Source organism: Haplochromis burtoni, unplaced genomic scaffold (assembly GCF_018398535.1).
Source record: "Haplochromis burtoni strain Fernald_Lab_line unplaced genomic scaffold, NCSU_Asbu1 Contig_156, whole genome shotgun sequence".
In the NCBI taxonomy this organism is placed as follows: domain Eukaryota; kingdom Metazoa; phylum Chordata; class Actinopteri; order Cichliformes; family Cichlidae; genus Haplochromis; species Haplochromis burtoni.
Window position 1 is genome coordinate 892,080 of NW_024582517.1, and position 24,185 is coordinate 916,264.

The 24,185-nt window shown below is 39.8% G+C and overlaps 4 protein-coding genes across 8 annotated transcripts; 2 read left to right on the forward strand and 2 right to left on the reverse strand.

Moving 5' to 3' along the window:
• Positions 1–10,892: 10,892 nt before the first annotated feature.
• sirt4 (sirtuin 4) lies at positions 10,893–13,617 on the forward strand. Of its 2 annotated transcripts, none has more exons than XM_005932276.3 (4): positions 10,893–11,037; positions 11,286–11,773; positions 12,263–12,557; positions 12,650–13,617. In XM_005932276.3, the coding sequence occupies exons 2-4, from the start codon at positions 11,286–11,288 to the stop codon at positions 12,800–12,802; spliced, it is 936 nt and encodes a 311-aa protein (XP_005932338.1). In that variant the 5' UTR covers positions 10,893–11,037; the 3' UTR covers positions 12,803–13,617. The 2 variants fall into 2 exon arrangements, with proteins under 2 accessions (XP_005932338.1, XP_005932337.1); XM_005932275.2 differs by having other exon boundaries at positions 10,893–11,021.
• A 910-nt stretch (positions 13,618–14,527) lies between these two features.
• On the reverse strand, positions 14,528–17,014 carry tomm6 (translocase of outer mitochondrial membrane 6 homolog (yeast)). Of its 2 annotated transcripts, none has more exons than XM_005932273.2 (3): positions 16,876–17,014; positions 15,822–15,950; positions 14,528–15,682 (listed from the first exon to the last, which is right to left on the reverse strand). In XM_005932273.2, the coding sequence occupies exon 3, from the start codon at positions 15,391–15,393 to the stop codon at positions 14,599–14,601; it is 795 nt and encodes a 264-aa protein (XP_005932335.1). In that variant the 5' UTR covers positions 15,394–15,682; positions 15,822–15,950; positions 16,876–17,014; the 3' UTR covers positions 14,528–14,598. The 2 variants fall into 2 exon arrangements, with proteins under 2 accessions (XP_005932335.1, XP_014192283.1); XM_014336797.2 differs by having other exon boundaries at positions 15,627–15,682; positions 16,876–17,008.
• Positions 17,015–17,137: 123 nt separating this feature from the next.
• On the forward strand, positions 17,138–19,494 carry LOC102311182 (ubiquinol-cytochrome-c reductase complex assembly factor 2). Its single transcript, XM_005932274.3, has 4 exons — positions 17,138–17,275; positions 18,484–18,558; positions 19,138–19,204; positions 19,312–19,494. Exons 1-4 carry the CDS (start codon positions 17,138–17,140, stop codon positions 19,419–19,421), a joined length of 390 nt encoding a protein of 129 aa, XP_005932336.1. The 3' UTR covers positions 19,422–19,494.
• Positions 19,495–20,644: 1,150 nt separating this feature from the next.
• Positions 20,645–23,365, reverse strand: tspo (translocator protein). Of its 3 annotated transcripts, none has more exons than XM_005932269.3 (4): positions 23,251–23,365; positions 21,405–21,580; positions 21,173–21,311; positions 20,645–21,040 (listed from the first exon to the last, which is right to left on the reverse strand). In XM_005932269.3, exons 2-4 carry the CDS (start codon positions 21,575–21,577, stop codon positions 20,867–20,869), a joined length of 486 nt encoding a protein of 161 aa, XP_005932331.2. In that variant the 5' UTR covers positions 21,578–21,580; positions 23,251–23,365; the 3' UTR covers positions 20,645–20,866. The 3 variants fall into 3 exon arrangements, with proteins under 3 accessions (XP_005932331.2, XP_005932333.1, XP_005932332.1); XM_005932271.3 differs by having other exon boundaries at positions 23,158–23,260; XM_005932270.3 differs by lacking the exon at positions 23,251–23,365 and adding an exon at positions 22,803–23,244.
• Positions 23,366–24,185: the final 820 nt, after the last annotated feature.

Consider the following 24,185-nt stretch of genomic DNA (forward strand, 5'->3'; position numbering starts at 1 on the left):
ATTCCGTGCCAGAAAATCAATAACGACAAAATGAGTTTTCACAACTCTCATAATAATATTTAGGGCAGATTTATTAATCTGGTTTGGTTTACCAGCCAGAGCTGGACTGGCAAACTGGCAAACCTGCAATCTACCAGTTTCCGGCGCCCCGATGGGTAAGTGTATTTTTAATTATTTTTGTTGTCAATATCACTACACAGGCTAAGGTACAGGATGTACAGTACAGGGAGTGCAGAATTATTAGGCAAGTTGTATTTTTGAGGAATAATTTTATTATTGAACAACAACCATGTTCTCAATGAACCCAAAAAACTCATTAATATCAAAGCTGAATGTTTTTGGAAGTAGTTTTTAGTTTGTTTTTAGTTTTAGCTATTTTAGGGGGATATCTGTGTGTGCAGGTGACTATTACTGTGCATAATTATTAGGCAACTTAACAAAAAACAAATATATACCCATTTCAATTATTTATTTTTACCAGTGAAACCAATATAACATCTCCACATTCACAAATATACATTTCTGACATTCAAAAACAAAACAAAAACAAATCAGCGACCAATATAGCCACCTTTCTTTGCAAGGACACTCAAAAGCCTGCCATCCATGGATTCTGTCAGTGTTTTGATCTGTTCACCATCAACATTGCGTGCAGCAGCAACCACAGCCTCCCAGACACTGTTCAGAGAGGTGTACTGTTTTCCCTCCTTGTAAATCTCACATTTGATGATGGACCACAGGTTCTCAATGGGGTTCAGATCAGGTGAACAAGGAGGCCATGTCATTAGTTTTTCTTCTTTTATACCCTTTCTTGCCAGCCACGCTGTGGAGTACTTGGACGCGTGTGATGGAGCATTGTCCTGCATGAAAATCATGTTTTTCTTGAAGGATGCAGACTTCTTCCTGTACCACTGCTTGAAGAAGGTGTCTTCCAGAAACTGGCAGTAGGACTGGGAGTTGAGCTTGACTCCATCCTCAACCCGAAAAGGCCCCACAAGCTCATCTTTGATGATACCAGCCCAAACCAGTACTCCACCTCCACCTTGCTGGCGTCTGAGTCGGACTGGAGCTCTCTGCCCTTTACCAATCCAGCCACGGGCCCATCCATCTGGCCCATCAAGACTCACTCTCATTTCATCAGTCCATAAAACCTTAGAAAAACCAGTCTTGAGATATTTCTTGGCCCAGTCTTGACGTTTCAGCTTGTGTGTCTTGTTCAGTGGTGGTCGTCTTTCAGCCTTTCTTACCTTGGCCATGTCTCTGAGTATTGCACACCTTGTGCTTTTGGGCACTCCAGTGATGTTGCAGCTCTGAAATATGGCCAAACTGGTGGCAAGTGGCATCTTGGCAGCTGCACGCTTGACTTTTCTCAGTTCATGGGCAGTTATTTTGCGCCTTGGTTTTTCCACACGCTTCTTGCGACCCTGTTGACTATTTTGAATGAAACGCTTGATTGTTCGATGATCACGCTTCAGAAGCTTTGCAATTTTGAGACTGCTGCATCCCTCTGCAAGATATCTCACTATTTTTGACTTTTCTGAGCCTGTCAAGTCCTTCTTTTGACCCATTTTGCCAAAGGAAAGGACGTTGCCTAATAATTATGCACACCTGATATAGGGTGTTGATGTCATTAGACCACACCCCTTCTCATTACAGAGATGCACATCACCTAATATGCTTAATTGGTAGTAGGCTTTCGAGCCTATACAGCTTGGAGTAAGACAACATGCATGAAGAGGATGATGTGGACAAAATACTCATTTGCCTAATAATTCTGCACTCCCTGTAAAGGGAGACCGAAGGGCCGCTGCACACCTATCTATCCATGAGAAAATGTATATACAAAGGAGCAGTCAGTTCATTTCAATAATTACCTAGAGCATAAATTACAGATCCAGAAATCAGCTCACTCAATGGGGGAGCGTGTGATGTCCTAACAAAAATAATACAGTGTAAACGCATCTTTTACACACTGAAAACAACATGCATTAAAAAAGTGGAACTGTATGTGTTCAGGAAGTGTGAGTGATCAGCTGACCTGACATGAATGAAGAAAAAACCCTCAGTAATAAATGTTTGCACTCTTTGAATTCATTCACATGGGGCATGACTTACAAGGCAATGCACACAAATACACAGAGAAAAAGGGTTAACAGCACTTTGCAGGTCTGTAGTAAATTCATAGATAGCGATGAGACGATATCCACAGATACTAGAGACGCACTGTTTGACAACTGATTGTTTTTCTAAAATCTATAACTCAAACCGTATCCAATGTAAAAAAATATAATAAGAGACTATAATAAAATAATAACAAAAGTTATTAACTTCACAATGATTTTCTGTACAACCGCCTGACTTTAACGTCAGCTTCTTTAACGTGTTCATATTTATCTTGCATGTGCATCCATCGATGCATTTCTAATGAACACTGAAACACCTTCTAACAACTGGATCTGACTGTCAAGTACTTTCCCCGATAGAGAGTAAAGACAAGAGGGAGAGATCTTGAGGAATAAGGCCAAAGACAATTAGTGAGAAACAGTGACCTTATGTTTCAATTTTTCTAAATAACTTGAGCCACTAAAAACTGGTTTAAAGAATAAAATTGAAAATACATCAAGTTACACTGCTGTGTCTCATCTTCATTCAAAGTACATACTTCCATTTGAGCCAAATATTTTGCATCATGTTTGTGTCTGCTTGGGGCGCTATGACTATTAAGCCTAGCGTATAACAAATTCAGGGTCGCATGCAGTGCTGGTTAGGAAGTCTGTGCTGTCCTGTAGACCGTTGTGCTCATGCACAGTACCCTCTGATAGGTACAGTGGGATGAACACTGTCTCGCTGGAAGGCATCAGTTGTAGAGGGTAGGCAGGACCAGCTGGAAACAGAAAGACAACTTAGCATGAGACCACGATCATACCAAAAAACGTAATATTACCAACAAATGCAGTTCTGTAGTGTAAAAATAAATATTATACAGCAGCAATTGGAACCTTAACAGCAGAAGATTTCCAGAGAGCCACGGTTTTGGTTTTCAAAGCCTGTTTTGACCTGTTTAGTCTAAAAAATATATTGTTTTCATAGTTTTTGTAAAATACAGGGTTGATCAAAATCCAAACTAACTTGTTTCCTCGTATGATGGTGGTGGTCTTAGGAATGGCTGTTCATGGCTGGGTGATGTGGTCATGAGCTCAGCTGGGTCATCAGGCTGAGCTGGTGCTGGCTGGTAGGACGCTCTCTGGTGGGACTGAGAGGGCCCAGGTGCTGCAGTCGGTTGCTGAGTGTACTGCTGAGAAGTGCTGTTGACATTTATGGTGTGGCCAGCGGTAGCCATCACAGCTGTAAGCAAAGAAGCAACAAAAATGTTTTATTCATGAGGTATCTATAGCTTTGGTTGTTTTACATGAAGCAGCTGAGTTATTCAAGTGTGGGAAAAAGTGTTTAATTAGTTTCACTTATATCCAACACGTGTACAAACAGTGATAATAGAAGACTGTTTACCATGTTATGAATGTTAAACTACTTTTTTATTTAGTTCTAAACTGATTTTCACACACTGTCATTCTCTCAATTTAATAAATATGATGTAATTTCCTCTGTTAAATATAGAGGTTTACGTTTTTTTTCCACTCTACTTAGACTTCACTGTGTGAGTACAGTTGAAAATGGAACGGAAGAAAAAGAACTGTGGGAAGACAAGGTGTGAACAGAGTGGTAGTCAACAAAACCACTTCCCGTGAAGAACATTTATGTGGCATTGTCTAGTTAACAAACAGGTTCAAGGTACCAACAACAGTAACGTGTGAGGCCTATTAGTTACTTATGAACCTAACATTTCACACAATACAAAGACAAACTGATTACATGTAGTTAAGCTCTGGATCTGAGATTTATTGCACACTCTACTATCTGAGGTTTATTTTAGAAGATTTTTGAATAGACGGGTCCACTGATGGAGAACATTTACACATAAATGTAGACTGAAATTGATTCTCACATGTTGTCTTGAAAAATGCAAAGCAACAGCTTAACAGTGCAGCAGGTCACAGTCAGGAAACAAGAACACAATCCTAAATGTCTGCTGCTCAGAGGCAGATCTGCACTTTCTTTGTACTCACAAGTCATTTACAGGAAAATTCAGAAAGGAAACAGCAGAAACGATGAGCAAACACACCCCACAGTATGTTTACACCTGTGAGGTTGGTCCCTTTTCTAGGAATGTAAAACGAGTAGTGAGGGCAACAAAAAAAAGTTACTTCAACAGGTATTTAACCAGTTTAATTCCATCAGTTCTTAGAAGATTCTTAAATGTTACTGAAGTATGTATCACAAACTTGGACACAATGAGGGGGAACATGATAAGGAACAGAGGAAGACTCAGACAATATACACACAGAGGATCGTGACGGGACAGGCCCCAGGTGGGTATGCAGCTGACGCTAATCACTCGCTAAGGAGACAAGGGAAGTAAAAAACAATACACACGAGGCAGGAGACTATCAAAATAAAGCAAACAGCACACACTCAGCTCTAGACTGAGACACGTGAACTTGACACTGGACTGGACCACAGATGAATTAATATGGAAGGACAGAGAGACCAGATAGACATGAGAACATGATCGGGAAAACAAAGAATAACGAAACATGGAGACTAAACAGACTAGAACAGGAGTCACTGATGACAATATAGATATGAGACCAGGAACAGACTAGACACTAATGGGAACTAACATAACAAAACAAAGAACCATGAACTAGAAATAAAAAACTCAGATGCACTAGAGAAACTAGAAAATCTCTTATCCAAACGAATGATTCACAAGACCATAATAAACTCAAAAACTGGGTCAAAGACCGTGGAGCATGACCTGGGTTTTTGCTTCAGCTGCTGCCAGAACTGCACTCCTCTTAACCTGCCTGCACTTGTCAGGAGAACCTCAACTGGAATGCTGTTGTTAGAACTCAAAGATATCCCTGATCTGCCAGATATTCCCTGTCCAGATGAACTACCTGGTTGACCTAAACTCATCTAACATTCAGTTGATCATTAAGTAGCAGGTGTGCAAAGTAGTGATCAAATCACAATACTACCACGTGCAGGAGATATGGATATGTTGTTAAGTTAGTATTCATCTGGAACAAAGATACAAAAAACAAAACGTAAAAACTCAGATGCAAATGTTTTAGGGGGTATAATTTTTTTTAACATGTATGCTTGTTTTTACACATTCATACATATCAAACTTGGTATCAGTGACTGATGATTATGTCATTGTCTTAGTAGTCTTTTTGACCTCTAGGAGAAGATGCACAGAAAATTGTGTTTTTCTAATTGAAACAGCATCTCAGCAATGTTACATTTCATTGTAACTGGCATTATAATTATGTAATCCAAGGTTTTAATTTTGTTCCCCCAAAGAGAGAGAGTATGTAATCAGTTCTGTCTGCCTGTCTGTTTGTTAGTAGTCTAGTGTTCACAGTTTTCAATGTTGTGTAATTTCCAAAGGTTGATTCTGTTCATCTGGACGTAGCGTTTTCAGTGGGAGAAACGTTTTGTCACTCATCCAAGTGACTTCTTCAGTCTCAGCTGACTGCAGGTTTCCCCAATCTTATAAACAGTACATTCGCACTCTGCCGTCTAGTTACACCTACAGGCACACTATGAGACATTAATCAACATGCTTTTTGAAAAAAGAAAATACACTCAGAATAGCAGAAGCTTAACTGAATTAAAAAAACAAAAAGTCAAAACAAAATAAAAAACTAAGTAGAAAATACAAAAATTGATGTGTAAATGTCCACAATAGTGAGCACCAAAGTATATCATCAAGGCTTAACTGATCCCTCCCTGCCACACCCTCCTCCCACTCCTCCCACACCCATCGACCCACCCACTCCACCCATACACACAAACAAATAAAAACAAACGAAAGTAGCAGCTGTGGAGTACTTACAATTTTCATTGTCAGGGCTTTTGCACATGTATTTACATATACAGAAAAGGACTGACAAGATAAATCCGATTAAATATAGGGGGATTTTTATGTCATTCGTGACAGCCATGGCAGCTTAAAATGTATGTAAACAGCTTTCAACCTGGGAAAGAAACAAAGAAATAATTATTTTAAAAAAAAACATTAAACAAAAAATGTTGGCTTTATTGTTGAATTAAATTCAGGACCTTGTAATATCTGATTAGAATCACAATTATGGGTTATATAATTATGTGCTGTGTGTCTTCATTCCAGTCTTGATGTATCTGATTAATGTCCAGAAGGTTGTCTTTTGCTGCACTTCTTTACTTTTGTTTTGATTCTTCACCTGCATGTCTGGCTGTTTTTAGCATAGGTTTCTTTCAACTACTACAGCAGGGGTGGGCAACTCCAGGCCTCGAGGGCTGGTGTCCCTGCAGGTTTTAGATGTGTCCTTGAACCAACACAGCTGATTTAAATGGCTAAATTAGCACCTCAACATGTCCTGAAGTTCTCCAGAGGCCTGGTAACGAACTAATCATGTGATTCAGGTGTGTTGACCCAAGGTGAGATCTAAAACCTGCAGGGACACCGGCCCTCGGGGCCTGGAATTGCCCACCCCTGTAGGGGAGACCGGGGATAGTTGTAACATTTTTGACATTTCTGTCTGTAAATTGGAGCTCTTTTAAGGTAGTGGATACAAAATGTAATACAAAGTATTTACATGTCTCTGCTATTAAATAGTGCAGCTATTTTCTCTGCAGCACAATTACCCATTGCATGGTATGGTCTCAAACACGAAGAGTGAAATGTTACAATTAACCCCATAGTCTGGGTTAGTTGTAACATATCCTGGGGTAAAATGTAACACAATGAAATAAGGGTACTAACAAAACATTAACATGTAATCTTTGTTTATTCAACACATGAATGCACTTACATCCATTTATGTAGCTTGTGTGTGTGTGACAGAATGCAGAAATCTAGCTTTTGAACATATTCCAACCCCCCAAAAAAGACAAATTATGGAATTTTCTGCAACTGAATATTTCATTAATTTTGGTTGGTCTTCCTTGAGTTTGGCCTCATTGGCTCAGTGGGCATTATAACCTACAACTCTTGCACCAATTTTGAACATAACAATGAAGCTGAAAAAATGTAGTTGTTCACCAGCATCGCAATTCCATTACTTTTTATCATGGCTTACCTTGGTGTGGTTTGCAAAGTGCTTCAGAAAGATGAGGAAATCTGTTTCTTGCACCCATCCTGATTTATTTCCACTACCAGTACTTCCTACTGGTCCATCTCTGACACAGTGGTCTGCATAATGTATGTGTGGGAACACAAACAGTGGAGGAATTGTGTTGCCAATGGCATTAACCGCATATACAAATGCGACCAGTGAACCTCTCTCTGCTGATGTCGTTGCCCCAACTTGTTTAATATAAGTTAAAGTAATAGTGTGGTAAGTTGTAACATCTGCATTATTGTTACAACTAACCCAGACTGTTGCTGTTACAACTGACCGACTCCTATAGCCATGAACTAGCTAACATTACAGCCAACGGCTAAAACATTAGCACTAAAGACCTACACAGAATATATCCCCATAGACATACAAATAACATAATTTAAGTTTGATGAGTTTAACTGCAAAGCAGATAATGCTATTAGAAATTGAAATAAAGTAGAAAAACTTACTTTTTGGCATACAAATTACTTTTTTTCATGTTAAATTGTCTGTGTTTGACAAAATGTGCTGATTTTTCACATGTGATAGCAGAACTGAATTGGGCATGCACAGGATGAGTCACATCATTTGAAACTTAGCCCTGATTGGAGAAATTGGAAGTGTTACAACTGACCCACGTTACAACTATCCCCTACTACAGGATACTTTGAAATATTGGATTACACTTCAGCCATTATATTGGTAAGACGTTACTTCTAGTTACAGGAAAATGTTTCTGATAAAATATTATTAGTTAAAAAAAAATCATTGTTCAGCGGCTGTGGCTCTGGGTACTCGTGAACTTTATTAGTAGAGAAAAAGGACGCTAAAACAAACTAATGTTACAGTGTCACTTAAAGGCTAAAAACACAAAACCGTAGCTTAAAAAATAACCTCACTGACATCGCACTCAGGGGTCTGTTTTATTTTCGGTTTGAAGCCAACATCGCAGACGGACACGCAGTCAGATAGCTGATGCTGACAAGAACAACGGCAGTTTATATGTTTAAATAATCAAACTTACCGGATACACAAATGGACAGGATCTGTTCATAGAGCCAACGCGTTTTAGAGGAAGGGGTCTGACCTGAACCCCTAAACGCGAAACTACTGCTGCGAAGATCGTCTATACACGACGACACCTCACTCAGTTCATGTTGCAGCCCACTGCCAGAATTTTTCATCCCTTTCCAGTCACTGTTTGTGATCATAACTGTATAAGTACGTCATTATACGAGCTTTGTATCACAGCTACGAGGTCAACCAGGTATTTTATTTATTTATGTGATTAAAAACAAGACTCGGATGCATGTGTGACGCTCTAGATGACTTTTAGTTTGAAAAGACCTTATGGGACCACGCAGGAGCGGCATGCATTTTCGTTTTCAAGTGAGGAACTAAAATATTAACAGTAAGTTAATCGGTTTCAGTTCATCAGCACTTTTAGAATTTGCCATGCAAGAAAACCAAATAAGACGAGCTGAGTGGACATGCCTGTCATGATAATATTTAACGCCAAATTTATTATTATAATAATAAAGAGTAAGTAAGTAAGTAAGTCATTTGACACATAACACATGCAGGATGATGACTCGGGGAAGATACAGGACAGAGCCAAACTTTCAGCACTGTGCTCACAATTTCGAGCCATTCACTCACAGTTACGCACTCACTCTGAAAAGAAAAGGCATAATCTCATTCCCAAGAAATTCCCAACTATCACAAATCCCGCAAACAAATTCAGAAGCTTTTTTATTTGATTTTTGTTTTTTATTTTTTGTTTTTGCGTTTTCTCATAAATTTCAGCAGGCAGTCTCGTTTGTATGATTCATTTAAATGTCCAGCTGTTACAATACATGTATTCAAGTCTTTTAGTTGTATAACCGACACTGACCCTTTTTAATAAATCCAGGTAGCTTTTTGACGCGAAGAAAGGATTTTGCGCTGGCGACCGTTAATAAATTTGGTGCTAGTGTTTTGTTTTGTGTTAATTAACTTTTACGGATGCAAAGAACAGGATCGAGTGAGTTTCAACAAAACAAAGCAGCTTATTAAAAAAAAAACGTCTCAGGTGTTTCAAAGTCAGCGGTGATGGTGACTTGCTTTTACGAAACTACCTAGAAACCAGGAAATCAATTCAATTTATTTTGCGCAAAATCACAACAGCAGTCGCCTTTAGGCTTTATATTGTAAGGCAGATACCTACATTAATCCTTTTCTTGTCTGAAGACGTATTCCTTTGCTTGTTGTTCATCATCACAGTCAGAGAGAGAGCGCGAAATCTTCTTGTTTCCATGATTATTCCTCCCACACACTTTTGTGTGATTTGGGGATGCTCAGTCATATAATAAAAATAATACATTTTAGATCATCTGGACTCCTGGGACAGTGTGTGTGACAGTCCAACAGGACTGACTTTGCTTTATCTGCTTTATTTCTGAAGCACTTTTTTAAAGCAAATGTAAAACGTTTTTTAAAAACATAAAACTGATATTATTCTGTTTAGATATATTATTTTAACTAAAACTGATGTAGGTCAAAATAAGTACATTGAAAATTAAAAACCACTCAAACTGAAAAAGGCATTAGCAGTGATAAAAAGGCAAACAATTCAAATATGTAGAGACGAAAGAGAAGAAGAAATTTGAAAGAACTCACAAAATTTGCACACCTAAAATACCCAGACCGGACAGTCCAATGTGTCTCGCTGACGTTGAGCAGCAGGTCCTAAGGTCCCGTACATTTTTTACTACACATAGCTTGTGTTTGTTTGATTATTTCTTTGTTGTAACAATGCTTCTTTGCAATAAATCTTGTTGCCTTGCAAGTAGTTTGTTGGTGCAGCAGCATATTAAATGGGATTTTAGTCAGCTGGGACAGGCTCCAGCCTCCCCCGGCTACCCTGAATTAGTCACAAAGAAGAGAATGGATAAATGGATGGATTTTAGTCAGTTTGTGAGGATGTGTGTTTAACAGACTTCTCTCTTTTGTTCCCGTTTTGTAGACATCATAGCTGACTTTATGTTACTGTTTAAGTAAAAGGATATAGAGGCTTCACTTAAGAGACCACAAGAGTCAGTGTAGGCCAGGCTCCACAACTTGATTAAGATTTACTGAAACTACCGTATGAAAAAAAGGAAGAAGTCATAACTTCAGCTGCTGGCAGCAAACCAACCTCTCCTGGGACACTAGGAGTATTCTGTTAGCAAACAAACTATGAAAGCTGCCACAAATACCGCACTAAATGAACATACTAACAAATTATGTTAACGCAAATATTGAGAGAACTCCCAGTATATCCACCAAACCTGTGGCCAGAGGCCAGCCATGCACTTGCTGCAGGACTAGAATCAAAAAGGACAGAATGACAGTTATGCAAAATTCACCTAACAAAAAGATAAACAAATGATGCTGCAAATGAAAGTGAAAACATCCTAGAATCAGCAACAGTCAGTGCTCCACTAGGCAAAAGTGTAAATTAGGCCAAACCACAAGATAAATGAAACAGTCCAGGACAGTGGAGGGAAAATAATGATTATTGTTATTATTATTTACTTATTTGAGATTGTCACAAAAACTAAAAATGATTCAATGCGACTGTGTCATCAAATAAAAATGTCTTAAGCTTAAGATACAACTAAGACTACAACTCCCAGACTACAAGGCGGCTGTGTTTGGTGCTACCATCAAATAGGTATTTCCTGTACCTGCCAATGTTATCTCGTAAGTGATTTGCTGTGTTATTCAACAGCTCGTTTTAGCTGCTGTCACTTTCTGCTGCTGCTGACTTCACTGACTGTAACTACCGCTGTAAGTCCCTAATAAGGTAAACTAACTGTCAAGCTAAATGTTTAAACGTGTGTAAAAAGAAAGTGTTGTTAATGCTTCTTCCTTCTTACATATTCGAGGTTTCTTTCGAAATTAAAACTTAAAAACTGTATAATAAAAGTATAACAAGTGTATTATAAGATAGTAAGCGGGTAGTTTTCTCGCTATCTTTTATTTGTCGTGGAAAAACAAACAAACAAAAAACCATCGTGTCAAAAAGTGTGTTTATTTAACGTCTGCTTGCAGATGATGAGGCTGCCATGGCGGGTCCTGGCTCCACACACAGCACCTGTAAGGAGAGCCTCCTCAGTCCCTGCAGGGCTGATGAACTTTGTCCCCGCCTGCAGCACCACCGACGCCCACTCACTGGAGCTGCTGCAGGACTTTGTGACCCGAGCCAGACGCCTGTTTGTCATGACCGGAGCGGGTCTGTCCACGGAGTCGGGCATCCCCGATTACCGATCGGAGGGCGTCGGGCTTTACGCCCGCACTGACAGACGACCCATGCAGTACGCAGAGTTTGTCCGCAGCGCAAAGTCCCGTCAGCGCTACTGGGCCAGAAACTTCGTCGGATGGCCGCAGTTTTCCTCCCACTGGCCGAACTCTGCACACAAGGCCCTGCAGCGGTGGGAGGAGAGGGGCAAGCTGCACTGGCTGGTTACGCAGAATGTAGATGCTCTTCACTCAAAGGCAGGTCAGAAGAGACTCACAGAGCTCCACGGCTGTGCCCACAGGTGAGAACGCATAAACTCACATATGCATCTTAGACAATAAGCGTCAATTAAGAAGTTATGGCAGTCTTACAACAATACAATACAATGTACTGTATAAACACTACTTATTTATGAGTAAAAGCCATGCACTGAGAATGCCACGTAGGTAAAAGTTTCCAGGTGTCATTGGCAAAATGCTGGAATACTTTAGTGATGTTTTTTATGTGCAATCACCACTATATTCTACAGTTCAGCGAAAGCATTTACCCCCTTCCTGAAAAATGGACTTCACTGCCACTAATCGAGTCAATATATCATGCCACGATCCAAAGAAACTCAAGAACAGCTGAGAAACAGTCACTGACATCCATCAGTCTGTAAAGACATTGGTTTGGTGACAGTAATTAAAACACACACCCTCTGCATCACCAGGAGTTATTAGGAAATTCTGTCTGTTTGCATGTTAACTGACTAGAAGACATTTTGAGGATGAAATCTGGGCGTCCTCAGGGTCACGTGCCTTGGCTGTGGTGCCATCTCAGCACGGGAGGAGCTCCAGAGGCGATTTATATCTTTAAACCCAGAGTGGCAAGCTCAGGCAGGCACTGTGGCCCCAGACGGAGACGTCTTCTTGGAGGATGAGCAGGTCCTCCATTTCAGAGTTCCCTCCTGTGATGACTGTGGTGGGATACTGAAGCCTGAGGTCACGTTTTTTGGAGACTCCGTGAACAAAGCAACTGTGCAGTTTGTGCACGAAAGGCTGGCAGAGTCGGACGCAGTGCTCGTCATGGGGTCATCTTTACAGGTGGGTCTTGGATTAACTAGTAAACCAGTTTGTTAGCTTTCAGCAACACTGTTCCTTAACTGAATACGTTGTTCCTCATTGATGTTTCTCAGGTGTACTCAGGATACAGGTTTTTACTGGCAGCGAGGGACAGGGAGATGCCGGTCGCCATCCTGAACATAGGGCCCACCCGAGCAGACCACCTGGCAGAGCTGAAAGTCAGCGGCCGCTGCGGGGAAGTGCTGTCAGTCATTCAGCCGCTCTGACTGACCGCAGCCTAAATAGCTTGAAGTGCTCTGCTGGTTAGGTTAAAACTACCTCAGATTTATGGAAACAGTTGCTCTTTGTTGTTACACGCTGTATGCAGGTGAATGAATGTTAATAATTGTGAGCTATAAATGTGTAAGACTTGAATCCAGCTGATCTTCATACAGCAGGTTGGTGTCAGGGAGCTGAAATCCTGTCTCTGCAATCAAATGTCAACCTACCAGGAAAACAGAAAGGCTGTGCTTTGTTGTGTGATTGCTGGTTTTAGATTGGCACAATAATGGCGTGCAGGTCAAATGTGTGAAGTGAAATAATAATGTGCAGGCTTGAAGGAAAACAGAGGTACCCCGTTTCCTTCCTCAAGCTCTTTTCACTTTATAGATGGACTGCATTCATGTACAATGTCTTTTCAAGTCTTATCAAACACACAAAGCACCATCACTATATACTGACGACACCTTTGGATTCAAACGCTCTTATTCTGGTAAGACAAAAAGACACAGGGTGGCTGCTCTGATGTAGATGGGAAGATGCAATATAAATGTTTATTTTCATGTTCTGCCACCAGATCTGTTTTAAAAGGTGCAATTTGTTCTTCTTCCCTTTTTTATTATGCAATACTCAGATGGTTAGTATTTTTGATTGATTTTAAATGCTGCCGTATTCAATTTGGCAGCATTTCCATTTTTTGTGAATTAAACAGCTTAAAGTAGGTTGAATTAAACTTTTTCAGGCTGGATTTTAAAGTGGCATTATGCTGTCGTTTTAAAGTTATGCAGTGGAAACTTTCTGTAATAAAATATTCAGAAAATAAGAGGTTTTGGAATTTATTATCACACTTGCAAGCCGGAAATATTCATCATTAAAGAAGTTTCGAACCTTGGTGTATCAAACATGAGGGCCAGAATCAGATAACAAAGATTCCGATCCGGCCCACTGCATGACTTTTGAAAACACAAAGGGTGTAAAATTTTGGACTGAATGTATTTTCATAAGTTTTCATGCTAATAAAGAGCTCCCTCATGGCTATTCATACTACACCAAAGTAATTAAGACGTAGATAACAATGAAATTACAGAAATGTCTATTTTATGAGTGCATAGTAAGAAAAAAAACATCTGAATTTAAAAAACACTCTTTTCTAATTACAAGGTAGTCTGAGTAATGGGCTACTAGAGCTTTTTCTGTAACAGTTCTCTCTCAAATTAAGCCTGAAGAGATGTGCTGACAGATTCTTCCATTAACTACAGCAGCATTTCTGTATCTGTGGAAAAACCGAGATATGCTGTAGAACTCGCACTGCTTTTTCTGATATTAACATGTCTCAGAGATTAAATGTGTAGTTAAACTTTACACTGACAGAAAATGGAGTTTCACTGTTGCGGTCCGCTGAAGCTCAGAGGGTGATGTATGTAGTTTGACATCCCACTCTAACAAAACAGCTTTCTCTCACACTAGTCTTAACCTGAGTTATGTATTGTCAGGTCATGTTGCATTATAGTCGCTATTTTCATGAGTGAGGTCAATGACAATATAGTTTATCAGTTAAAACGTTCTGATGAGAACGTTTTTCCTCATGAATTTAAACACTTGAAACAGCATTATCTATACAAGGACGCAAACACACACGCTGAAGAACGACATTAATGCACGTGTTCTGAAAACCAGGTGTTAACTCTGATCCATCTTGTGGAACCTGTCGCCCACATCAATGACCCAACAGCTGTTTTGACAGTGTTTATTACGGTCATAAATAATCCACAGCATTTGCTTTAAAGACAAACTTACATCATGTTCACAGACAAACTGAGGGCAGTGTGACTATAGATTGATTAATCGTGAGATCTTTTAGGAGGTTTTGCTGCTCAAATCTCTGCTGCAGACAGAGCTTCCAGGTTTCCAGGTCAGACTTTATCTCCTCTTGGAGAGCAGCCGGGACACTGAAGGAATACAGACAACATCTGTGAGCTGCAGTATCCGGCTGCCATGTTGCTGAAGCCGTAAGCACCGTGAGGGGAGTCATGGACAGACAGTTGTCGAAACTCTTAGTGTGATCAAACCAGTAAGTGACGGGGTAACCCAGTAAGAGCCCAAACACAGTGCACAGGTTCCACTCCTCACATTTCTCTCCGCCACTGAGAAGCCTCTCAACCCCGTCAAGCTGCTGCACCCCTCCCAGTAGAAGTAGTAAATCTTGTATCATGCGCTTCAGGTCTCCCCTCAGTGGGTCAGCGACGGTGGGAGTTTCCTGTGAGTGGCAGACATCAATCACAGCGACGCTGCTCCCGTCATGAAGAACCTGCTCTAGATTTGACTTGACTGTGACCGGATTAACAATGAGACCATTTCCATTTAAATCCAGCGTGAGAAGTGATTTAGACACAAGCTGGAGAGACTGTAAAGAGCTCAGATAGTGCTTCACTTGCTCTGCACAGGCACCATTAATATCGTACAGAACAGCAGGCTTCAACCCCAAATCTACAGCTGACACCTGTGAAGCCAGGTCCAGACTCTGAGGAGCAGAGAGGGACTTTCTACCAGCAGACAGATATTTACGAGCAGCAGCAACAAAGAGCTCTGAAACAGACATGACTGCATAAAAATCACGTCACACGAGACTGAGGAGTCAAGCAGCAGGACTAGAGATATTTCTATTTAAAGTAACTGCTTAGCTGGGAATCAAGCACAAAAATTTAATGTTTTTTTTAAAGGCAATCTACACTTACAAGAAAGGTTTAAAAAAAACTAACGAATGGTCAAAAGGTCAATGGATCTAACACAAGTAAACAAGACAAAAGTTTTCAAACTAAAACACGTCATAAAAACTGTTTCATGAGTTTATTTGTGTCCACTGTTTCTTCTTTGTTGGTCCAAGATGCCTAAAGGAGAAGAAACGTGTCAGTCAGAATAATCTGTAGAAAAACAGCAGTTATTCCGTGATAAATTCTGCTTTTGTTCATTAGAGGTGTGCACACAGATCACACCTCTCTCCAGCTCTAGTAAAGAAGATGACCTCACCATCATCCTGGTTGTGATGTATTTGGGTCACGCTATGTCACTGGCTGAGGAGACATCAGGTCAAAATCGGAGAGATTTCTTGCAACCCAAACACCAGCTGCAAACAAGCCCAAATTCACCAGAAGATTCCTTAAAAAAGAAAAGAAAAAAGGTTTAAACAATCAGTGATGCCATCAACAGCAACAATACCCTGTTCAACCTGTGGCTACAGGTTGTGCTGTGCGGGGAAACTGATCAAACATAAATTTATAAGACAACAGGTATCTATAATCTCACCCATCTATTAATTTATATTCTTCTCTTTATCCAGAGCTAGGTCCTGGAGAGAACAGCCTAAGCAGAGAAGCTCAGACTTCCCTCAGAGCTCCCTTCCCAGCCACCTGCTCCGGGTGAGATGCCAAGGCTTTCCCAGGTCAGCTGAGCAATATAACCTCTCCAGCATGTCTTGGGTCTACCCCACAGCTACAGAGGCTGGCTATTTTTTTTTAAAATAAATATATGAATATATAAATATATCTTATAGGCTTAACATCATACCTAGTATATCCGGTGCGTGACATTTACCTTAATCCTTGGGGAGCCAGTATTTTGGCATATTTGGTACACAGTTGTTGAGAATTCTGGTGTCCAGGTAATCCTACATAGCTTACAATGTGCTGCTGGGATCCAACTGTCTGAACATATTGGCCATTAAACATTGATTAACTAGCTACCCGTCATACTGTATACATTAAGCTTCCTGAGGGCCTTTAGAGTAGAGACTAGACTCTCCCTAAAGTTTGACAAAGTGGTTAATCGATGAGATTAGCCCATTTCTTCTGTTCATTGATAAACAAACTAAAAACAACTATTACGCTGGTAATATTATCATACAACTCCATTAAACTGATGATCATAATTGTAATTTTATTGTCTGTTTCTGTACTTATAGTGTAGCCTAGTGAGTGAGAGGACAAGGACAGATTCCTTCACTGGCACACCAGTGCTAACGCTAGCAACACGGCTAACCGCCCCAAAAACCCTCTTACTATCACTGCTGTCTGCTCTGTCTTACCTTCTGAAGTCGTTTCTATCTGTTGCAAACCGACAGGCCGAGCTGATCCACTCCACCACACCGGAGGAAGAGCCCTTTTTAGCGTTTGCCCCACTCATGTTGCTAACGTGTGTGCTGGGGGTAGAAAAAGACAACGGCAACGAGGGCGAAGAGTCAAGGGGGAAGGTTTTTAGATGTTACACAACTACGGCGTGCGATAAAGCTCAAACCCAAACATACGTCCTCCTCGCTCCACTCAGGACGTGCTGTTACATGACCAAAGATGTCGGCGACCAGGTACCGTCGGTTTCTGAAGCTGTGTGAGGAATGGCCCAGAGACGAGACCAAGAAAGGCCGCGACTTGGGGACCTTTCTGCGGCAGAGAGTCGCCTCTGCCTTCCGAGAGGGTGAAAATACTCAGGTAATGAATTTTAGCTGCTAGCAACACACGGACTCCTCTCTGCTGTAAACAACCGAAAGAAGCTAAGAGGACAGCTTAGTTAATCCAAAGCAGATTTCTGCGAACTTCAAGCGAGTGACTAGTATTGAGATGTTTGAGGCACTAATGTCCATCAGTCCACCGCTGGTTTTTGCAGCTGGGTCCATCTGAAATCATCCAATGTTTATAAAATTTTCTACTCATCCGCCTCTGATTTAAAATTTGGACATTTATAATCATTGCTGTGAAATTTTAGCTTCATATATCAACAGATATATAAACTTGCTGGAATGGGGTCAGTGGAACACCTTTCACAAATATATCTTGAAAGGTATTTGATGTATAAAGCTAAAATTTCACAGCAGTCATTATAAATGGCCGAGACTTCAAGCCGTAAAAATATTTGGGGTAAATGAGTGATGGTCGAACAGAAGATCCACAATGATTTGAGATGGAACGACCCAGCTTTGATGCGCTTTTTTTAATAAATCTTGAAAATAAAATAACTATCAGCGTTTGCAACCAAGTAAACAGCCTTTAATCTGTTTCTAAAACATGAAGTTTCTGAGAAGCCAACCATTTGAGCACTGTAAACCATAACATGTAAAAAATATCTTGCCAAAACAGCTGGGATAGGCTCCAGCACACTACCAACTCTGAACTGGATAAGTAGTAACGAAAAGGAATGGAAAAAGATGGTTTTTGATAATCATAAGTGTTTGATGCCAGCAGAATCTGAGGTACCAATAAAACACTAGTTTATAAATAAAGGTTACACTGACTCGCTGCCCCATCTTGTGGTACAAATTGGCATTACACTGACGTTTTACCCTGGCTCTAGTTGAATTTCACCTGCCATCTCTTAAACACAGTACAAGCATTATTTTGCCTATTGATTCTGTACTGTGTGTTATCTGACCAGTAAGAATCAGATTTAAAAAATGTAACCCACAGACACCAGAGATACGGTGGCATAGTGATTATTTATTTTTATGATGGCATAGTAGAGCACAAGTGCACATAGCATGGCAGTGCATCGCACATCCTCGTGTCTTTTTCACGGAAACCAAAATGACCTGTTTGGAATTTAAAGTTAATAATTAAAATAATGAGAAGATTGTTTTTTTTCCATTTAAAACATGTTAAGTGAGTAAAATCAAATCTTAACCACTTCAATGTTTCCCCATTAGATCTCAGATCCTGAGAAATGTGATCAGATGTACGAAAGTCTGGCACAGATTAACGGCAACATATACAGACAGCGGGTAAGTACACATGCGCATATGTGAGGTGCATTTCAACTTCATTATATCATCATACAAAAAACACATTGCCCTCCACTGCTGTCGTTAACCTGAGGTCTGTCACCTAGCGAATGACTTCTCCATTCTTTAAGATTGCAAAGGTGTAGTTACCTTTTTTTTTTTTTTTACCTGTGTGGAGATAAAGTGTGTTTACAGTTAGTACAAAGGTCTAAACAAACACACGAGGTTAATGGTTAAAAATTGTTACGCTTTAAATTTGAACCATAAAGATCCAGAGATCAGCAGATGTCTGTTTTGCTCCTCTGAATTACTCAACTGTAAATAGGGAAGTTTTACTTAATATAAAAAAAGATTTTAGTAGGAAGACTATTAATTTGTCACATTGCTGTAAGGGGATATTTTCCTTGTGCATGTGAAATGCAGAAAATGGAAGCTGACTTCTTCAAATACTGTGCACACTCCAAATTATTTGAGTACATAAATGAACTTGTATATAATATTTGACTTTTTTCATTTGGAAAGAAATTTCTGTGTGAAAACTTGTCGAAGGCTACAAGAATTTTTTCTTTCTCTCTTCAGTTTCCTCGTGTGAGAGACACGAGCTTCACTGGAGTCACAGTGGAAGAGTGTAGATTGCTATTGTCAGGTATGGACTCGCATGTGCTGTCAATTCTCGGTTATTTACTAAACATAATGTTGTTATGAGGCCCCGGGAACTTGCTGTAACTTAGACCCGACTTTTAAATTTTACAGGAACTATGCAAAATACGGACGAGGAAAAAAAGGGTCTGTGGAAGTCGCTAATGCAGAGATTCTCTTCGAAATCACCAGAAGACGTCCCAGAGAAACCTGCAGAAAAATAACTTTTTCTCCCAATCTTCTTTTCCTATATGTATAAAAATAAATCTTATTGTTACCGTTTTGGACTCATTTTTCTTGTAGCTTTAGAAATATTTTTGGATATATTTTGGTCCATATTGACATGAAAGCATCACACAAATTTGTTGACTGCACATCTTTGAGTCTCCTGTTCCATCACATCCCAAAGATGCCATATTAGACTGAGATCTGGTGACTATGGAGGCCATTTGAGTTCAGTGAACTGACTTCCATATCCAAGAATCCAGTCTGAGATGATTTGTGTTTGCGATGAGATACATCATCCTCCTGAGACCAGCCTGAACTGTTGATACAAGGCAGGATGGAGACATGCTTTCATGCCATTCACACCAAATTCTGACCATCATCTGAATATTGCAGCAGAAATTGAGGCCTATCAGAGAGGCAACATTTTTCCAGTCTTGTTCAGTTTTAGTTTACTGTAGCCTCAGTTTGCTGTTCTTAGCCGACAGAAGCAGCAGGCAATATGGTCTTCTGCTGCTGTAGGTCAGCTGCTGCAAGTTTTGTGAATATTCGCTGGTTGGATGTTGTTGAATCAAACTAAATATTTTTATAAGCCTTCACTGGCTGTGTGGTGGAAGTAACCCACAGTCATCAGTTTGTAACACCAGTGTTATTTTACAGTCTTAACAGATTACAGAACTCAATTTCCTGGAGTTTTTCTATTTGGTCAGACTTGAATTTTTTACATGTAAGAAATTTTACATTTAAACAAGTCTATAGAAACAATGTTGAAAAACATTTGGTCTACATCACGGCCGTGAGTTGGCTTACCAGGCAGGATTTAATCAGTTAAGCTTGTGTCTGTTTGAGAAATGCACCTGACCATTAATTCAAATTATTTACTTGCAAAGCAAAAATGTTTCATGGACTAGTTTACACAGTTTTCCTATAAATTCACACTTTGAATCACTTAAGAAAAAAAAAAAAAAAGGCAAAAACTTTCAGTTTTAAACTGAACAACCAAAACTCCACGCGATGGGGTGACTTAACTAATTTCAATGTAATCACATATTCTGTTCATATTACAGTTTTTCCTATTAGTAATGACATTTCTGAAATTCTTAAGGGATTTTTTTTAAAGGAACAAAATAAATGTATTAGAAGCAGGCTGTTATACAGTATCTGAGCAGATAAAATAATGCCTGCTCAGATCTAAAGTACTGCAGATGTTAAAGAGGATACCACTATTTAGAAATGTCTTTATTTATTTTTCTTCTTTTTATTTTGGGCAACATATACGCAAGTATTAGTAAGTCTGTGACCAGCCAACAAGATCATAACAAAGCAGCTGGTAAAGTCAAAAGTGAGACTGACCGGTTTTTTTATTAGTATTTTTTTTTTTTAATAACATTGTGTACATGATTCAGAATGTAAGTATGTTCCTCAAAACACACAGTCATGATCCCTACTCTTCTTTTTCCTCTGGGTTGTCTCTCCATATGCAGTAGTTGAGGCTGGTTGCAAGGCACAGCCAGCCCAGATAGGGTGCCAAGAGCATCGTGGCGGTGCGGCTGATGGGATACCAGGACATCATGGTGGCTCCGACAGTCCCCGTGAGAAGCACAATCTCAACGAGGGACTAAAAAGAACAGAAAGAGGGCATGTCAGTGACAGCGATGTATACAACTATGCTGCCACACTTACCACACCCCTAATTATTGGTGTCCAAATAAAGAAAGAAAAAAAAAATACAGTTTTAAGTTAAATTTACCCATTTCAGCTTGTGTGCACCAAAGAAAATGGGAGTCCAGGCCCAATTTAGAGCTAGCTGTGTCCCATAAAGCCCGAGTGGAACTAGTGCATCCTCAGTGAAACCTCCAAGCTCCTTCCACACCAGGTATGAACCATAGCTGGAAGTGAACGACAAAAACAATTCACACGAGATCATTAAGATAAGGAGGCTGCTTCACAGATAATGCAGAAATCAGTCACAATGTGCTTACCCCATGCCTGTGTACAGACACGTCCACACTACGGGGAATGCTTTGTTTGGTGGGCGCCATGATGGTTTCTTCAGGGTTGGGTACCAGGTATCTACCTCTTTGCGTGTGAGGTAACCACCGTAGAGCCCTCCCAGGTGTGGCAGGGCAGTGAACCCAGCTATTTGCAGCCACATTTTCTGAGATAAGAAAAAGACAGCCGTTTAACTTCCACTAAGGGTGGATATTCATAGGTATAAGTAGCAAATTTTTCTGCCTAATGCGTCTGCTGTCCCATGACTGACTAAACAGAATTCACAGTAACAGAAAACGTGAGGATTTTGCTATGCGGACATCCCCGATCAGTTTAGTTTTAGACTTCTTTTTCTTTTTAAACCATTTTTTTACATTTCAAGGCAGGCATTGGGCATATGTCAATTTCTCTGTTAAAAATTACATTTAACAACTAACAGAAGCATGGCATCATTCAATTTGTGCAGACCAAATGGCCAGCCCTGTTACAGTTCAGCACAATAATAAAAACTCACACCACATAAATAAAAGCTTATACTTCATAACCAACCAGAATGGCTTCAACACATTAAAGGCATGCTCAATACATCATTACACAACCGACGTTAAATCAAAATATCACTCCTGTAAAGACCACTTTAAATCCTTAGCCAAAGCAACTATCAACTAACATTACAAGGTTGAACCATTTCAGCTTAATTACACCCCAGAGAGTTAACCAAACATACTCCATATTCACACTGATTGGCCTCTTTGCACTCATTAGCCTCAGAAATACAAGCTGTGGGTTTGTTTTTTTTTTTTAAAGTAGCATTCTAGTTTTTAATCAGTTATCAATGCATGGAAATGGCTCAAACAGTTTGTGCACTGTTACAGAGTACTTGCTGGCCAGAAATAACAGGGGGGATACATGTAAACAAGATTTACCTTGATACAGTTAAGGTTAATAGTCTGTGTTACCTTTACTACTATTTTTAACCATCATTTAAGAATTAAAAATGTATGTACTCAAGCTTAAATATACAAGTAAACGTATTCCTTTCCCTTAACATAATCCCAAACCCTTTTTATTTTAATAAGCAGGAAAAGAACAATACCCGCATGAGTCTAATGTCGCTTTCATTTTCTTTCTTACAGCAACGTTACAAAAACTCTACTTTTACAATAAATTTAAGCACGTTTGCTGTTGTTCTAGCGCAGCAGTGAAACATGCTAAGTTAACGCTAATTAATTTTTCTTTTACGTGTTCGTGCTCCCAAACATTACGTGCGCTGACTTTCTGAAGTCACGCCGCACTTCAGTGACTCTAGGTCAAGGTTTGGCGGCGCAAAGTTGCATTAAAGCTAATATTGATGTCAGGTCACTAGCAGACATAGCTTAACTTCTTACCTCACTCAGTGAGCAGCAGCGTACAGTATGACTGTCGTATCGAGGACTGAACCTACAAACTTACAGCCAAATCTTTAAGCACACTGTTGTGCTGTGATATTGTTTGTTGAGTGGGCAGGGCCACCTTATCGGAGCAGTCAGAAACACTCCCCTGACACTCCCTGGATAACGAGTGCTACTTGCGCTACTGAGCCAAACAATGTCACGTCGGAGCGTGGTTACCAACGATTGGTCACGAGGATAACATCAGGAGTTACTTAACGGTCGAAAAACCGGTTGTTAGCTAAATAAATGTGTTGCACAAGGCCTCGGTGACACAAATGTTAAAAAAAACGCGAAAAACGTATTCGCTCACTGCTTTGTTTGTTGTCCCGTGTCCTTTTTGCAGAGGAAGCGCACGAAGCTTGTTATGTGACAGCAAAGATTACAAAAACGTCAAGATAGTTACCCTCCGTGTCGCATGGCAGGCGTTACAGTGCTTTCCTTTCCTGTTCCAACAGCTTAAGCTAACAATTGTTTCCGCCACCGAAAAAACTTCCCCAAAATTATGACTTATGGGTAAGTCATAATTTTGGGACATTATCGCTTTAGGTAGCTCAATATTTAAACTTACTGGCTGAAATTTTGGGGAAAATAAGTTCACATTTCTAGTTATTAAGTGAAAATGTTTAGACAACTTAAAATGTCATCTATTTGCAGGGGTGTCAAACATACGGCCCGGGGGCTAGAATCAGCCAGGATCCAATCCAGCCCACTGAATGGCTTTGGAAACATTTGAAACATTTTACTGTTTTCCCTCGTGTTCTGCCCGATGGCAATTCACATTGCACTGAAGTAATCAATTATAGATTTCTGTAATTTTACACATTTACTTTATTTACAATTTAAGCCCAGTCGTGCTGACATGACAGACTTGTTTCATTTACTATGGCATAATTTCTTTGTAATGTAGAAAAAACGAAAAAATACCATTAAAATGGTGCTTCTTTGTTTTATGTTAAAATGTTGCAGAGATTAATTATGTAGTTAAACTATTTTACACTGACAGAAATAGGAATTTCACCAATCCTGCCCATATAAGATCAAAGTGAGCTGGATGTGGCCCACAGTGTAAAATGAGTTTTACATCCCTGCTTTATGAACTATACAAACTTATTTCTATTAATTTTCTTACCTTTTTTTTGTACAGTTTAGGCTTGGAGGATAGTCATAGCCTGTTCCAGCTGTCACAGGTTAGAGCCAGGCCTAACTCATAGATTCAGGTTACCATTCACACTACAGTCAGTCTATTTATTTTTATTTTTTTTTATCTATTTAAGCTTGAATTTGTCCACCTGTCACACAGCAATACATAACAGACTTTATATTTCTAATACTTACTGG

Excerpts from the sequence above, each read along its gene's own strand:
- tomm6 (XM_005932273.2), bottom strand. The coding sequence starts at position 15,393 with ATGTCTGTTTCAGAGCTCTTTGTTGCTGCTGCTCGTAAATATCTGTCT.
- tspo (XM_005932269.3), bottom strand. The coding sequence starts at position 21,577 with ATGTGGCTGCAAATAGCTGGGTTCACTGCCCTGCCACACCTGGGAGGG. Across the intron at positions 21,312-21,404 it reads TGTCTGTACACAGGCATGGG|CTATGGTTCATACCTGGTGT; the intron begins GTAAGCACATTG and ends GTTCACTTCCAG. Across the intron at positions 21,041-21,172 it reads GTGCACACAAGCTGAAATGG|TCCCTCGTTGAGATTGTGCT; the intron begins GTAAATTTAACT and ends TGTTCTTTTTAG.
- LOC102311182 (XM_005932274.3), top strand. The coding sequence starts at position 17,138 with ATGTCGGCGACCAGGTACCGTCGGTTTCTGAAGCTGTGTGAGGAATGG. Across the intron at positions 17,276-18,483 it reads GAGAGGGTGAAAATACTCAG|ATCTCAGATCCTGAGAAATG; the intron begins GTAATGAATTTT and ends TTTCCCCATTAG. Across the intron at positions 19,205-19,311 it reads GTGTAGATTGCTATTGTCAG|GAACTATGCAAAATACGGAC; the intron begins GTATGGACTCGC and ends TAAATTTTACAG.
- sirt4 (XM_005932276.3), top strand. The coding sequence starts at position 11,286 with ATGATGAGGCTGCCATGGCGGGTCCTGGCTCCACACACAGCACCTGTA. Across the intron at positions 11,774-12,262 it reads CTCCACGGCTGTGCCCACAG|GGTCACGTGCCTTGGCTGTG; the intron begins GTGAGAACGCAT and ends GGGCGTCCTCAG. Across the intron at positions 12,558-12,649 it reads TCATGGGGTCATCTTTACAG|GTGTACTCAGGATACAGGTT; the intron begins GTGGGTCTTGGA and ends GATGTTTCTCAG.